We start from the raw sequence: 17,777 nt of genomic DNA, 5'->3' as shown, positions 1-17,777 counted from the left end.
TTCTTTAGGGTTAAATTAAGAATATCTTAACTTAATTATATTCTATCAAGAGAATATTAGCATGGAATAAAATAATTATTGATTGAAAAGAGTTTTATTAACATAACTTTCAGAAGCAAAGAAAGAAAGAAATCACCAAACGTCGTTTTCGTAAGACAGTTGACTAGAACAATGTATTCACGCATAGTAACTTGACATCGAATTACTAGGTCTCAGTTCAGAAGTTGAAAAATTATCTCAGTTGTCGTATCTACACATCAGAAGATAATTCTATATTTGATACTGACATAAACGTTAAACATTCCAAGGACAGTTCAATCTAGTCCAAAAATTTCCTTCATTCGGCCGCATACATCGTGACACTTCAAATATAAACAGTTAGATTCCAGGCACACGTTAGATTAGAATAACAAGTTAAGGAAACACTATAAGTGGTAATGAGCACATTAACGCTGAAACATTCACTAGTATTCCATTAGAAACTTTAGCTTCGCATTCCTCCTATATTTGTAACTTACACATTTCAGGCCTTATCAGTTGATGTGAATAATAGTGTCAGTTGCGTTCAAAACATAAAGATTTACACAATGCTTCGATAGTGATATAACTTAGGAACGAGGGGTCAGTTTACAATTTAGGACTACTTGAATGCTGGCCGAATTGTACTAGAAGCGATTTTTTACACCTTCATTTCAATATTTATACACTTATTCCATTACTACATCTGCTTCGCTTTATATTTATATATTTTTATATCTCTATATCACAGCATTAAGGAAAAATTCTAACTATAAACAATTTACATCGTAGGCGTTCAAGTTAGACCAGCATATCTAACCAACCTGTGCTAAGTAGTCCCATATCATAATCCATTTATATTATTCTTACCCTCGTAACATCTCTAGAGAATTACAACAAGATGAGCATTACAGGATATTTGGTTAATCAAAACTGTTAACACTGACCTGGCAACTGAGGAAGCGGTACAGAATTATCTTACACAAGAACTAACATCTTCCCAAAACAAGTACCTAAGAATTCAGGAATCTAGACAAATGGGCCGAGTGAGATAATTAATTTCCAAACTAAACGAACCGTATTAGTATGAACGTGTCTACAGACAACTTGAGAGAGAAAACTGAAATCATACGGACTGGAATCCTTCATTCTTTTAAATATTTACGTATCCATTAAACCAAACCTTTATAGGAATCTATTTTTTTTATATATAGGACATAGCAACCTTCAAAATTCGGTTCGGATTTACATTGAGGAGACAAAATAAACAAAACTGATAGTAATACAATATAAGTGTCATCTTAACGATATTTAGAGCTGCAACTGTGAGATACGTTAGCAAACCCTAATCTGTATGTTAAACTTACATTTGGAAATAGAGTTTACAAGACAATAAGTGTCGTACGTCAACCTATTAAGTTGTCACGCAGACCAGACGTAAGACACGGCAGACTGATATTAACACTACTTATTTAAAGACACTATAAAAACAAAAGCGGCACACGTCAACTTATTAATTATTACTCTGATAAGGCGTGAGACACAACATAAGTTAATATTAACCTACATCGACAAATACTATAAAGAGAGATGATTGTCATACGTCGACCGATTGATCGTAACGCAGACAAGACGTAAAACACAAGATAATAATTATAATGTTGTAACCAAATAGATATCATAGTGAGTACAACGTAAAACATAAAATAATAAGTATATTAGCATTGAAATGGCGTGGAACGAGAGAGAAGAGAAAGCGAGCAAGCTATCGTCGTGCTTGTGTGGAAACGTGAAGCTTTACTGATTACTAGAGCAACCCCAAGGTGACCAGACGTCCCGTTTTAGCCGGGACAGTCCTTTTTTTCCAACCGTTGTCCCGTTTTTTTCTGACTCTCGAACGGGACGCCTAAATGTCTCGTTTTTAAGTAAAAATGACCTAGGTGTCCCGTAATTATTATTCAAAATATAAATCGTCAATGCAAATTCTACTCTCTTCCGTACCAACACTCGTTGCCAAGGTTCAGCCGTCTCTAGAACTTCTGAATTTTCAAATGGGAATTGAGTGTTCGTGGTTCAAGTGGGAATTGAGTGGGAATCCTGAGTGTTCAACTAGTTGAAAGAGTTGTTGCGTAGAACTCGGAATCGGAAACCATTATTAGTTGTGTGGGACACGTAAAGTTAGAAACGGTGTGTTATCACTTGTGTATTTTGTAAATTGAGAACACTGTTGAGTCCCGAAATGCAATCTGGAAGTCAGATATCCCACCACCACCGTAGCCGATTCGTATGCGTCCCGTTTTCGCAAGTGAAAATTCTGGTCACCTTGAACAACCCAAAAGCATGAAAAGCATAATAAAGCATAATTTTAGAAATAAAGCATAAAGCATAATTTAAAATATATAGCGCAATTGGAAAATTCTGTTTAACTGCAAGTTTAACATACTATATTAATATTTTTAAAAAAAACTAATATTTACAAAGCAAAATCATTGAGAACATAACAACGCAACAATGAAAAGCTAATTTTTATTTCTGTAAACTTTTGGGTGTGATCCTTTGATGTGAAGAAAAGGAAAGAAATGAAGAAAACTTTCCGTCAATAAATAGTACACAAGAACTCCACACTATATTGTTATGTGTATCTCTTGAATTTGAGCACTTCCTGTACTTTTAGTGATATCTTTTACTTTCCCTTTCTGTATATATGCACCTCTAAGGCGCAGGCAAGTGAAACAAAAACTGACTCGAGTAAAGCACATCTCTTTACAATGCATTAAGTAGAAATTTCGTTAAATATGAAACAAACTGGTTGCATAAAATATTGATAAATAGATCAAGATATTTAGAATATTTAATGTATAGTAAATATTTTACATTATACACGGTTAATATAAAACAATGTCTGAAATTAACAATAAAGAATAATTTGGAAAACAATAAAGCATAATTACACAAAAAATAAAGCATAATGTGGGTTGCTCTACTGATTATACACTTTTAAACTTTCAGACACATATTGCTATTATTCTTACTGAACGGCCTGCACGGTGAAACAACGTTCACATTTTATTCAAATTGTGCCATATTTGATGCCGAATGATTCTCTACCTGCACCACAATTTTCTCTCAGCACCTGAAGGAAAAGACCAGTGACTACTTCACCAGAGCCGAAGTCCAGTACATATTATACAACTCGTGATCCAAATTACCGTTATGTATAGTAATTTAACTATAGTACCTGTGATTCCGATTGTGATATTTTTTTTCCCTTTGTGCATGGAACGTCTCACCACTCTCTGATTAACTTAGGTCATCTTTCTTCTTCTCTTTGGTCATCAATTAGTCTTTTTTCCCTTTTTTATTTTAAGCAATAACTGGATTCGTTGTTAGCTACATCGCGGTTTCTTTTTGTTCAACCTTGCCTTTTTCTTCTTCTCTCTCTACGCGAGTTTCCTTCGTCCTTCCGGAACGACAACTTGATTCTTTTTCCGCTCAATTACTATAACATTAATATCGATTCAACTAAATATTGATATATATTAATTAAATATACAATACATTACTATTATTTAATAGTACTTTAATTATTAACTACTATAATAGTAGTAAAACTACGCATTATGATAACAATTACAATAACTAATTATTGTTAGCAAGGAAATCTTAAAGGGGAAAAGAACGTAAACGATTAAAAAATATAAAAGTCTGGAATGTTCTAGAAATTTCTCTACCGGAAATAGAGTATTCCTCGTATCCCGCTCGCATATTTTTTATTCCTGCCCCAGCCTAGCCAAGGCTCATTTTCATTGGCTGGTGGGATCACGTGCATATTTCCTTTTCGACATGTTTTTCATTGTATCCATCTTGGAACGTGAGCCATGAGGCGGGTTGAAAGTAGGGATGGCCAGAACCAGTTCCTGGTAGAACCGGTTTTCGAGTCTGAACGAATGCGGTTCTAGAAGATTCGGTTCCGGAACCGGTTATTCGGATCCAGGTCTGGAACCGGTTCTTCGGATCCAGGTCTGGAACTGGTTCCCAAGATCCTGTTCTGGAACCGGGTTTTCGGATCCAGGTCTGGAACCTGTTCTGAAAACCGGATCCAAGAACAGGTTTCTGGGGGAACCGAAACTGTGTGATCATCCCTACGCTAAACCCTAGCTGCTAGCAGGCTGTAAACAGTGTGCTAGATGAAATGGTGGAAGCGACATGCAGGCGCCCAGGCGGCACCCGCTTGTCTCATATGGCTATATAAACTGGTTAACTGGCAAACTCATTGGCTAAACAGGCAAACTGGCCAACTCATTTGGCTAAACACCCACTGGTGGACCAAATTTTTTTACTGGGGACACAAGCGGGTCTGGGCGGGAGGGCACAAGCGCATGGTCCTCTTTGCAGTGCTTTCAAGGTGAACTTTGTGCCTCCTTTATGGGTCTTTGGGGGCTTTCGGATCCAGATCTGGAACCGGTTCCTAAGATCCTGTTCTGGAACCGGGTTTTAAGATCCAGTTCTGGAACCGGTTCCTAAGATCCGGTTCTGGAACCGGAATTTCGGATCCAGGTCTGGAACCGGTTCCTAAGATCCCGTTCTTGAACCGAGTTTTCGAATCTCCCGGTCCGCGTATCTCCGAGAAGCGGAACCGTTCCGCCGGAACCGGAACTTTCTGGGCATCCCTAGTTAAAAGTGTATGCTGATAAGAGAATATTAAAACAAGACGGTGTGTCAATCGCATGTTGAGTAATCAATTTTCGACAATATTGAAACCATAGAAGGCAATGGAGCAGATAAATGTTATAAAATAGGTTGTCGATCGGTATTCACAGAATCAGTTGCAATTCTGTAATCCACCTATCCTTGTTGTATGTTGAAGGGGGTTGTATGTCTTTTGTTTTGTTGTCAATTGTGTTTAATAATCCCCAATTTAAGTTACTCCAGATAATTCTCCACTTGGTAATGATGTTATGAGGAATCTTTTTACATTATTACCGCGACTACTTGTTTCACATTCTCATTAGTTTCATTAAACCTATTGCATACTTAATAGTAGTGAGCGTTAGCGTGAAGGTGATTATTTTTACTTCAGCTCATTTCCCTAATTGATTCCTTTAGTTCATTATATATTTCTTTTCACGAATTTAAATGAAAATAAATATTAACTGCCCTCTATTATACCCTTTAGTCTAAAGATGAATTATTAATTAAACGGTACTGAATAATAATTAGGCTGGTTTTGCTGAAAGGAAAGTCTACTGATAGACTACTGCCCTCCCCCATTTAATCTGCGTTTGGCAATAAATAAATAAAAAATAAAATACAGCAATTGTTTATACGCAGAATGCAGATAAAAATACTGTTCTTCGCATTTCTTACCAGGCAAATTCCAGGATAGTTGATAGCAAAATCGGTCTGATGATACCTTCCCGAATCTGGCCCTTTATTATTTAAGCTTATCAACTATAAAATTTTATATTGGTGTAAAGGTTCGGGTCTTGGGACTAGCTTACAATAAAAACGCGATACAATAAAATTTTCCGTTTGCCAATTCAAAGGGGAACGGACCTCCCTCGTGGCTAAGCGGTTAGCGTTCGCGCTTTTGGCGTGGGAGATCCCGGTTCGATTCCCGGCGGGAGCTCATGTGGTTCGGATTCCACGTTAATCAGTAGGCCCACGTCCCATATAGCCTCGCTGCTGAAAGAGACGCTAAACTAAAATCAACAACTCAAAGGGGAACGGTTTTCATTACCCTAACAAAATTGTTCAAATAGGATAGAACTTAAAAATTTAAATCTGCGTAACGTCCTGAAAACAAATCTAAATGTTTTTTAATTACTTTTATTCATATTTGGAGGGAGCAGATGGGGCGTATTTCCCCATAAAATCTTAAGGACGGGCTTTTGGGTTTAGCCTAGAAGGAGTTGAGCGATTGGAACGAAACTTGCAGGATTCATACTCTTCATCCTACAATAAAAATGTGAAAAGATAACACACATTCATTTGCACGTTCAAACGGGGGATGGGGGACGTTACCCTCAAAAGTTGTTGAAATAAAATAGAACTTAAAAGTATTAATCTTCGTAACGTCCCGAAAACAGAAATAATTTTTATTTTTTCAATTCCTATTTGGAGGGAGCAGAAGGGACTTTTTTTTTCATTCTCAGGATGCTACTTGAATTGAAATTTGTAAATTTTGTCCCATTTGGACAACTTTACGGGTCAAGACGCTTGTCCCTCCTCTGTATGAGGAAATGAAATATTTTAATTTTTCTCATTTTTACTGTAAGCGGAAGAGCTATTAATCCGGGATGTTTCGATTCAATTGCTCAACTCCTTCTAGGCTAGATCCAATAGCCGAACCATGGGATTTTATGGAGGAATATGCCTCCTCTGCTCTCTTCAAAAAAGAATAGAAAAATAAAAATTATTTCTGTTCTCAGGACGTTACTCGGATTAAAATTTGTAAGTTTTGTCCCATTTGTTCAATTTTTTAGGGTCATGCCCTCCGTCCCCCATTTGTATGTGCAAATTGAAAATTTTATTTTTTAGCAACTCTATTGTATTCCGAAGAGCTATTAATTCTGCAACTTTCGTTCCGATTGCTCAATTCATTCTAGGCTAGACAAGAGCCAAAATGGTTCTGTGGAAGAATATTCTCGTCTTCTCCCTCCAAATGGGAATAGAAAAAAAAATTAAAATGGTTTGTTTTCTCAGGATGTTGTCCGAATTAAAATTTGTAAGTATTGCCCCATTTGGACAATTTTTGAGAGTCGTGAACGCGCCTCAATTTTGTGTGGAAATGGAAAATTTTATTTTTTCGCGTTTTCATTTTAGGCTCAAGAACTAACGAACAATACAACTATTGTATCTCAACCTCTCTACTCACCTGATTTGGCACCTGCAGAATTCTTTCTATTCCCCAAGTTGAAATCCATTTTGAAATGTACTATTTCCTATATGACTAGCGACGTCGCAACTTCATTCGAGTTGTTCTCAACCTAATTACTGTCATGCACCCCATTTTATCACATCCTCTTGGCAGCAACCTCCTTATAATTTCTGGTATGTAATAAGCTTGTGTGGGATTTTAAATATATCTATTGCAGAGATCTCACGATATAAATCTATTCCTGTAATGGTAGAATCCATTTCTTGTGTGTAGTGGATACAGTAACTTCCCTAAAGGCGAATGGATTAAAATCAAATGTAGTCATTTCATTCATATTACAAACATCGAATCCGATCCGTCATACTGTTTCAAAATGGAGGCCATTTGAAAATTTCGAAACTTCATAATTCCCTTAATTTTGGGCAGGGGTGCCCACAAAGGGGGGCTATGACGCAAACTGCGTCATTGAAATATTTGGAGGGGGTTAAAAATCTATATAAATATGTTTCAGGGGGTGTAAAAATTAATTGAAAAGTTTTTTTTTCATGGAAGAACATCTACGGATAGACAATTGGGGGGTGCGTCATGAACATAAGGGGGGGTGGGCACCACTGGGTCACATGATGAAAAAGTAAAGTGATTTCTAAGTTTGGTTTAAGAAAAGCTTGGACAGTTGTTAAAGAAAGTTACTTAGTATTTCGAATGACTTGATAATGTAGGGCCTACGTCACAAAGATTGAATTGGACATTGCCGTACGAATCCTAATATGCTTTGGTATCTCATTAGCTTTTAATTTTAATTGTATTTCAATATGCAGTTCTCATTAGTTTTATATGGCACCTCTTTTATTTAAAATTACTTTTAAACAACTCTCCATCTGTTGAAATTTTTAGTAGACCTTTTTTTTTGTTATTGTTGTTTTTAACAGTATGCATAAAAATAAAAATATGCCTATCAGAACAAAATTCAAAATAATTTTTAAAAATATTTTCCGGTATTAGGTTCTAATTGTATTTATCTCTTTCGGTTATCTGCACGACCCCCATGAAACCCTCTCGCCACCCCAGGTTGAGAAATCCTGGCCTAATGCAACAATGGCTACGATTTGTACCATTGAATGCGGTTCACTTCATGATTTGTTCAATACTGTGAGTAAAAATGGTGTTGGTCATTGTGGACACGTATATCATGCTTATTATTTTTAGGGGGCCGCGGTGACTCAGTGGTAGAGCGTTCACCTCTGGTGGTTGGGGTCCCGGGTTCAATCCCAGCCCCCGCCAAGTGAACTTTGTGGTGGACAAACACCATGTGCGTGGTTTTCTCGGGGTTCTCCCGTTTCCTCCCACTTTCTTCATTCCCCCATTTCATTCATCACTCATCATCACCGTCTCCTTTAGCCTAACCGGAATAATCGTGGGACGTAAAACTCAAAGATTTCATTTTTTTATTATTTTTATCTACGGCACAATCTTTGCGGTTCTGTATCTTCGTTAATATACCATTTAAGTATTCCACCACCTTTATAAATAAGTTTCTTACACATTACTCCCCCTTTGTAAATAGAGAGATTTAATCTTTAAACATTAACATCGTAGTTTCTTTTCCCTTGTTTCAATATATAAACCATACAAACTTGATAAATGCTAATATCAAGCTGTCTTTTTTTTTGTTTTAATAAAAATATTTAAATGCTAATTTTATAAAACGTTACACGTTTAAATCATATCAACTTTGATATCAACAAACACAATATGCATCGGGACTCAATTTATTCAATCATGTGTTGCTCTAAGATGAATACATTGATATAGGAAGTGAAAGTGTGTTATCACGTGACCTGACAAGCCAATGAAAATGAGGCTGTGGCTAGGCTGGGGCAGGAAAACGAAATATGCATCCCGCTCGTTTCTACATCTACACAGATTCTTGCAAATAGCCCGTATAACCTTTATATTAAAGAAAGAAGAAAAATTTGTTTTGCGATAACAAAATGCAACGAAATTATGGATAAGATGGCAAAATATACAAGAAGATTTATAAAAAAAAGGAAAACAACTAAAGACTCAAATTTTATTGAGAAGAGCTAAACAACTTTGAGGAGCAATTAGGCTCGTCTTATCATATTCTATCAGACACGAGAATCTGCAGTAGAATTTCTGATCATTGTGTGCAATGCTCATTTCGGAATTTAATAACCTCTGATGTATGTTTACATTTTTCCCCAAGCATGAAGAGAATGAATGAATATTCTTGAGCTACATTTTAAATTGATCTACCACCGAATAAAATAACAATAAAATTATAAAATAACAATAAGCAGCGAATAATCAATTGTCAAGTCATATAGGGTAGGTTTAGGGCGGACATCACTATAGGGGGCCCCTGTAGACAGGGGCGGATCGAGGGCGGACTTCTGGGGGGCGGTGGGTTTTAATACTGGTACTAAGAGCTATTTTTAAAAGTGTCAAATTCGGAGATGGGTTTTATTTATATATAAAATAAAAAAAGTCCTCTTCTGGGGGAAGGGGGCGATTGTCCCGATCGCCCCGCCCCCCTGGATCCGCCCCTGCCTGTAGACTTGCTGAACTTCATATTTTGAAGCTTTCTCGTGCGTATACGGCTTTCAAATGCTCCGGCATGGAACGCGAGGGTCGATTCCTGTTGGAACACGTGTGATTCAGAGTGTACGTAAAACAGCCGGTCTGCGTTATAGTGCTGAAAATAAATGGTCGAATGAATCACTCATTTGATTTAGAAAGATCGAAATTGTTTGCATATTTGTTTCAATGCATCATAAAAATATTATTGTCTCTATTTTAGAAGTAAATAAATAAATTAGTGTATCAGCGGTAGAGGATTCATCTCTGGTGCGAGAAATCTCTGATTTGACCCCTGACCACGCGAGTTTGTGGTGGACAACATCCTGTACGTGGGTTTTCTCAGATTTTTCTGTTTCCTCCCACATTCTCATTCCATCAATTGTTTCGTAATTCACTTTCATTAATTCATCTGTCTTCTTTAGCCTAAAGGTCAACATCATGGAATGTACAATTAGAACTTTCATTTCGTTTACAAAATCGGTATAGAAAGTTCAATTGAAGAAATAGGTTGAGCAGTTTCTACTTCTTGTATAACTTGAATTTTTTGTGCTAAATAATATATGTAAACTTAAGTTAAATAATTTTGTATGTAACACCTATTGGTTCTATGATTATACAATGACAAATCTTTCCTTCAATATTTATACCTAAAATTAAAATTTAAATAATGTCTTTAAGAGAATCATCATGTGAGGGCACAAAGCCAAGAGATGATTTTGGGGCGGAGGAAGGAAGTGCAAAGCCTGTTTCACCTCCATTGTCGATGTGACTTCCCTGTTGTAGAACTCTAGATCCGCCACTGACATGCAGTATATTTTGACGTTCATAAGTTGACTCCTTAATATTCTAAGAGGCATTGCTGCTGTATCGCCGGACCAATTTGAAAATCGAAAAAAAGTACCAAAATGTATTGCATTCGGTTATATTTTTTTGGATTACATTACGTTAGATTACGTTGTTACGCGTATAGTTTTACTATACGGATGAATAATATAAGTAGTAGTAGGAGGAGGAGGAGAAGGAGAAGGAGGAGGAGGAGGAGGAACGGGTTAGAAGCCCCGCAGGGGTTAGTTGGGTTTGTTCTAGACAATAAATGGGCAAATTAAAGACTTGTCCAAATTTTTCTTGCCCCTTTTACAATCTATGGATCCGTATCGTAAAAGAAGTGTACCTCTCCGCGAAAGAGTCCATCTGTCTCCACATACAGTGCCGCTTATAACATCAAAAACAACCAAAAAATAGAACCATTTTCTTAACTTTTATTATTCCCCTTACCTGACTTTCACTCATTCTTCCTCACAAACTTAAATAAATTCTCCAACTGAAACGGTAAATTTCCTAAAATTGGTCCGGCGATGCAGCAGTTAACCCTTCTAAGAAAATGACATGAGTGGTGATTGAAATTTTGAAAGAAATGAAATGAAATCTTGAGTTTTACGTCCCACGATTATTCCGGTTAGGCTAAAGGAGACGGTGATGATGAGTAATGAATTAAATGGTGGAATGAAGAAAGTGGGAGGAAACGGGAGAACCTCGAGGAAACCCACGCACACGGTGTTTGTCCACCACAAAGTTCACTTGGCGGGGGCTGGGATCGAACCCGGGACCCCAAGCACCAGAGGCGAACGCTCTACCACTGAGCTACCGCGGCCTCTGTGATTGAAATTTTGTTCGTTGAGACTGACCTTGACGGAATCTTTTTTGAGACCGTTTCTCTAAGTGTCCACCACACGCATATCAAAATTCATCAATCGAAACTCGAGCTTTCATCCGATTCACTTTATGTCTAATTCTATTAATTATATAACCGTAATAGTTGTCAACATATTTACTACAAAACGTGAAATTTGAAAATAATTTCCTTTTGCACTTACGGAAGGAAGTTTTAAAAGTAGTATTGTTATGGTTTCGACAAAGGAATACCAGCAAGTTGAACAGGGCTATTTTTTCCTTTTCTGCAATGAAGGTGTTTCGCGTTGTTTCGTACGTTTTCTGTTTTCGAAGAAAGTAGTGAGATACATTTGTACTATAAATATAATTTTCCAATATCTTCCTTTCTCTGTACAGATACTTAGTGTAATAGTAACCATACTGTGGGTGCATACAGGTATTTGGATTTTGATGATTATACTAGAATTACCTTATGATGGAATAACCCCGATTTCGATTTATATGCAATGTGTCTGTCACCTGTAATTTTTAAGTTTCATGATTTTTGCTTTGTTATTTGTAATTTATCATTTCTAATCTTTTGCCAAGTGAGAACACCGAGATTTCAATATGTCCTAATAACGTTATGTTAATTTTATATATAAAAAGCTGCATTATACTGCAAATGCAGTAAACAAGAGTTTTAATAATATTCATTATTTTAATAGGCATATTAGGACCTCCAGGATTTCCAGGAAGCCCTGGCTTTGATGGTGCTAAAGGTGAACCTGGAACTCCAGGAGAAATTATCGATGGAGGACCTGGTTTTAAGGGACAGAAAGGAGAATCAGGACGGTTTGGACGTAATGGCTTTCCTGGACAAAAGGTAAGTTCATTTTATTGATTTATCTGCACCCAGTTGCGTTAGTTTGGTGAAAACTAGGGATGGCCAAAATTTTCCGGAATCCGGATTCCGGAAATTTTGTTTTCCGGAATCGGAAAATTTACTTTCCAGAATTCGGAAAAATTCCGGAATTCAGAAAAATCCGGAATTCGGAAAAAATCCGGAATTCAGAAAAATTCCGGATTTCGGAAAAATTCCGGAATTCAAAAAAATTCCGGAATTCGGGAAAATTCCGGAATTGAGAAAAATTCCGTATTTCGGAAAAATTCCGGAATTGAGAAAAATTCCGGAATTCGGAAACATTCCGGATTTCGGAAAAATTCCGGAATTCAAATAAATTCCGACATTCGGAAAAAATCGGGAATTTAGAAAAAAATCTGAATTTTTCCGATTTTACTTTCCGGATTCCGGAAAGTAAAAATTCTGAAATTGGCCATCCCTAGCTAGTAGCTGTTAAAAGAAAAACACAATAATGAATATATATACTGTATTAGTTTCTTGTAGTTGGATATGTCTTTATCACTTGCGTAGACTGCAGTTATTTACTGCTTTATGAGGAAGGTCTTATTTTCACACACAAAAAAGTCGCCGGTATGTCTCAAACATTATCGCGTTCCCACCTGCAGCTGCTCCAAAGCACTGCAAACTACTTTTTAACCAGGCGAAAGGCAGTGAAGGAAAAGAAATCTCAACAAATATTCTAATAACATTCGCTTATTGTCAACATACCTACAGTGAGCGCAGAAAGTGTTCGTACACCGTGCATACCTTATATTGAAAACAGCTAGCATGAGAACGGGAGGTGGAAAATATATATATAACCAGAATTAAGACTACACATTCATGCATTTTATTTCTATATACAAGAGAAAGGTCAAACAAACACAATCACTGTTTTGTTCAGAAGAAAACAGAGAATTCCTTTTTTGTAAACGCAAAAAGTCACCGTACACTTATGCTTGAATTAATGCTTATAAAGTATATTACGTTATTTAATATTTTGTGGGATTACCCTGTGCGTTAATGATTGTCTGTAGTCTTCGTGGCATTGATTTCACCTGTAGTAGTTCGTAGTTCTGTAGCTTCGGGACTGAATATGTCCCATTCTTCTTGAATAGCTTTTCTCAGGCCTTCTTTAGTAGAGATGCTGTGCCTTCTGATTCTTGTCTCCAGAACAGACCATAGATGTTCTATGGGGTTCATGTCTGGGGATTGGAGGTGTGCGAAGCTGTTTCAAGGTATTATAGAGTAGCCACAATCGAGTATTTTCCGCTGTATGTTTGGAGTCGTTGCCTTGCTGAACAATAAATTGTTTTCAAGAACCATCTTCTGCGCACTAGTATGGAGATTTTCCTTTAATATGTTAATATACACTTTGTGGATCATCACTCCATCGATAAAGTGGAGACGACCCACTCCTGAGGCACTCATAAACCCCAGACGAGCACGGACCCTCCTCCGTGTCTTACTTTAGGGACGAGATTTTGAGGATTCATCTCTGTATTCACCATGCGCCATACCATACGCCTCCCATTGGACTCGATAAGATTAAATTTACTTTCGTCCGAAAATATGACCCTATTCCAGAAAGAAGCCTGATCCCTTATCTTTATACTCTTTTTCAAACTTTAGTCTATACGATTTGTCTTGTTCACCCAGAACATTTTCCTGGCTATCCGACCATGATACCCTGCAAATATTCCGTACTGTACTGGCTGATACTTTAACACCGCGTGTTTCCAGATCCGTTGCCAATTGCACAGCACTACTTTTCGGAACCTTTTTTCTTTCAATAATGATGTAACGTTTATCTTGTTCACTCAACACTCTTGGTCTTCCAGTTCTTTTTTTTTTTTTTTTTTTTTCGCACAGTGATAGAAACATTTTACATCGCAATTATTGTTTGTACCATTGAACGAGGCCTGTCTGCAAGGTTTGCTATCTTTCTCAAAGACTTACCTTTCTTATGCAATTTAATAATTACTTTTCTTGTCTCCTCATTTGTTTCTGTTCGGTTGCTTCCCATTTTGACAACCCACCGTGCAGTTTTTTCACTCCTATTCACAACTAAACTCATTCTGTTACTCGTCATGCTATACAGAGGTGTATACTCAGGTGAATACTAGTGAACACCAGTTGTGATATCTTTGTTTCGTATTCGTACGTCAGGTGTACGATCTCTTTTTGCGTCTACTCTATACACTTTCTACGGAATTTATTTACTTTCTGACCATTAAACTTGTCTTTATGGTTCTTTATTGATATATTCATAAAGCTTAGTTTTCATTATTCATATTGTGTGTGTTATTACACTTCTTAAATTTTCTGTTTCTTTTTCGAAGGCATTCTCGTTTCAATAGCATAGGTGTACGAACACTTTCTGTGCTCACTCCTCATTGTTCTTTCTGTACAGTAAATACAAATTTATAATCTTTGACTTTACGAAGTATACAATGTAATTGTTCAATAATTAACATAAGCAGGCATTCATTAATTTATATTAATATAATAATCAATAAAACTAATAAGCGGGTGATTGATGACTCAGTGGTAAAGTTTTCATCTATGGTATTCTAGCCCAGGACATGTGCGTTTTTGATGGCTAATTTTGTGTTCGAAAATTTTCCCGGTGGTAGGCCTACTCTTGGTTCCCTTTCTTATATTTGTTCCATCATCACTCATTAACGAATTTAGTTTATCAAAACTCTATAGCATATATTCATTCTGTCCGTTAGTGAAACAAACAGTCTCAAGAACTATCTGATGGATTACCATCAATTTTGGCCATGATGTACAGAGTCAATAGTTAAGAATCGACTTCCCTGATGAATGTAATATTCAAACCGGAAGCGGTACAAATCAACCATTTCCGGTTTTAACGTTAATCATTATATAGTAAATATGGTAATAGATAGCGAGAAGCGGTTTCCAGTAATCGACATATATAGGCCTAACATTCATGTAGATCTGTTGAAATCTGTGCATCTGTTGAAAATAATGAGCTTAGGTATTTAGAGAGCATTTTCCGCTTTAGAAAATGTGTGCTTGGTAAAGAATGTAGAGAATTAGCTGAGTCAAGCACGCAGCTAGAATATGGTAATAGGAAGGGGGGGGGTCTGTCACGAAATACTGTGGTTATTAACCAGGGGCTCAATCATTCTAAACTATTTTATTGGCAACATATATTGGTTCGTTTAGCCAAGATTTCCAATGGGGGGATGATATGAAATACTGTGGTTACACACCAGAGGCTCGATCAATCTAAATATTTTACTGACAACATACCCATATTGATTGGTTAGGACAATAAAATGAGGATATATTAATAAGTATTTTAATAAGAAGCTATGAAGAAATCTCGAGTAAAAAAATATAAAAAAGTATTGAAAAAGATATATCGAGGTCATTCGAACGGTGTCGAGAATTTTGCGTCTGGGAAATTTGCGCCCTACCTCAAGAACAGGGAAAATTGCGCCTGCGATGTACCTCCACCGGGAAGTTTGAGCCCTGCGAAATAAAAGAACCTATTGGAGCTTACGCATTTGCTCGGAAGGGCTGATATTACAGCATAAACAATCCTCCCCCCACAACCATGCCATTTGTGATTTATTTTCATAGTGGCTATATAAGGGGAGAATAAACTTCAATATAAGCCAAAAGAACACAACGGATCAACGCAATCACTGCTTCTTCTAGAGATGATTTTGGGGGAACACTGGCCTCCCCAGAGCTCTCAGAATGCCCCCTCAGAGGAGACCAAAATAATACGTCTATAATATAATAATAAATAGAAGAGTACCAGCAGTGACTCCCCTCCGGAATACTAAGTGTGCCCCCCGGAACATTTTTTCTGAAAGAACGACTGAACGCAATTGTGTGTTTGAAGTGTAATTCCAGCAAGTAAACACACTGTACATAGTTTTCTTGATAATATTACTGAACTGATTTTACATTCATTTTACATTTTCTTTTCTATATTTTGTGTCTTGAAAAGCCAAACAACTTGCAAGGATTGTGAACAGAGATATCTGGGTAGAGCCAAACAGCCTCTTGTAGATTAAATTATACTCTTTGATTATGTTAATAAATAATTATATATCGGTCATTTATACTTTTATTGTAAATTTTGTAGTATAATGAAAAATTGTATTTGTATGGATTGCCCTTTAGTGAACTAAAATTGTATTTTTTCATTTGTTCGGAATATTATAACGGATGGAGTAACTCACTCAGACGATGAGAGGCAAGCCTAGTTCAAGTGTGAGTGGAAGTTACTTTACACAATACAAAAATAAGTTGAATTGTAGGGCGCTAACATCCCAGTGCAAATATATAGCCGGCGCATTTTCCCCTCTTTTTGGGGTAGGGCGCAAACATCCCAGTGCAAATATATTGCGAGCGCATTTTTTTCCTATTTTTGTGGTAGGGCGCAAATTTACCGGGTGTAAAATTCTCTCATTCAAGGAAAATATAATGTCCGTGAAGTTGACAAGCCACTTATGTCAGACTCCAATTTCGACTTTAAACGTCGCTAGTGCTATGTTAGTGTTCGATAGTGACGCAAATCGTTAGTACTCCACAGATAACGTGTGCTTTTTAAATAATGGATATAAATCTTCTAACTACATGCCAACACGCCCACTTCTAAGAATCATCTCAAAAATGAGGTTAACCGTTAGAGCAAGTAAGTGCTCATTAGTACCATTAACATTAACGTTAATGCCTCCATCGTACGGCCCTTTGAGTAATAATAACACCACGCTTTAGCGCTCGAGTCTCAATGCGTCCCTATATTCTCGCGAACATTCTGACGCGCCCAAGTTAGTTACTTTTTTTTTTGTGCAACTATTGTTTATCTGTTATTGTTTATTGTTTATTGCTGGTCTGTAGAGTAGTCCTTACATTAATATGCCATTGTCCTTGATAATCATTGCGTATTTACAAGCAGTTTGTTATTACTGTTAGAAGATATCAAAAAACAACAGATAAAATCTACTACTTAACGGTTCATATTTTTCTTTTACAATACATAAACGATTAATAATAATAATAATAATAATAATAATAATAATAATAATAATAATAATAATAAGACTATTCCAGCATAAAAGTTATCAATTGCATCACACTGGCAACAAGCGACGCATATTTTAACTCCATAGAAATTAGTTTCTCACGATTTTCTGGAAAATTACGTATGATAACATCTTCATTATGTCAAGTTGTTTATCTCAGTGTGATATATGTCTTACCTCTGGACAACATCACAGTAAAACAAAAATTAAATATTAGGAGTACATCGTACTTTTGGACTACATCTCATTAACCATGGGAAGATTGAGTAGTGTATACTTTAGGATGTAAGTTTCAGCTTAACTTGCATCATACATTCTTAGGATTACAAAAAGGAAATTTGTTCGTTTGCATTTGAACAAAATTCTTAGGATTACAAAAAGAAAAAATAATTTTTCCGAATTCCGGAATTTTTCTGAATTCCGGATTTTTTCCGAATTCCGGATTTTTCTGAATTCCGGCATTTTTTCGAAATCCGGATTTTTTCCGAATCCCGGAATTTTTCCGAAATCCGGAATTTTTCCGAATTCCGAAATTTTTCGATTTTACTTTTCGGATTCCGGAAAGTAAAAATTCCGGAATTGGCCATCCCTAGTTAAAACGAAAAAAGAGAAAAAGTGAAGTGAAAGAAATTACCACACAACTATGAAA

General features: G+C 36.5%; 1 protein-coding gene across 1 annotated transcript in view; it reads left to right on the top strand.

The window, feature by feature from the left end:
• Positions 1-17,777, top strand: part of LOC145693355 (uncharacterized) — a 1,690,974-nt gene that overhangs the window by 1,183,300 nt on the left and 489,897 nt on the right. Inside the window, exon 22 of the mRNA XM_081769282.1 lies at positions 11,878-12,035. Within this exon, the coding sequence (XP_081625408.1) occupies positions 11,878-12,035 (158 nt within the window). The remainder of the gene's footprint in view (positions 1-11,877; positions 12,036-17,777) is intronic.

This window comes from Thermobia domestica, chromosome 8 (assembly GCF_964235325.1).
Source record: "Thermobia domestica chromosome 8, izTheDome1.hap1.1, whole genome shotgun sequence".
Lineage (NCBI taxonomy): Eukaryota > Metazoa > Arthropoda > Insecta > Zygentoma > Lepismatidae > Thermobia > Thermobia domestica.
Note: the sequence above shows the minus strand (reverse complement) of the source record. Positions and strands in the feature narration are given on the sequence as shown.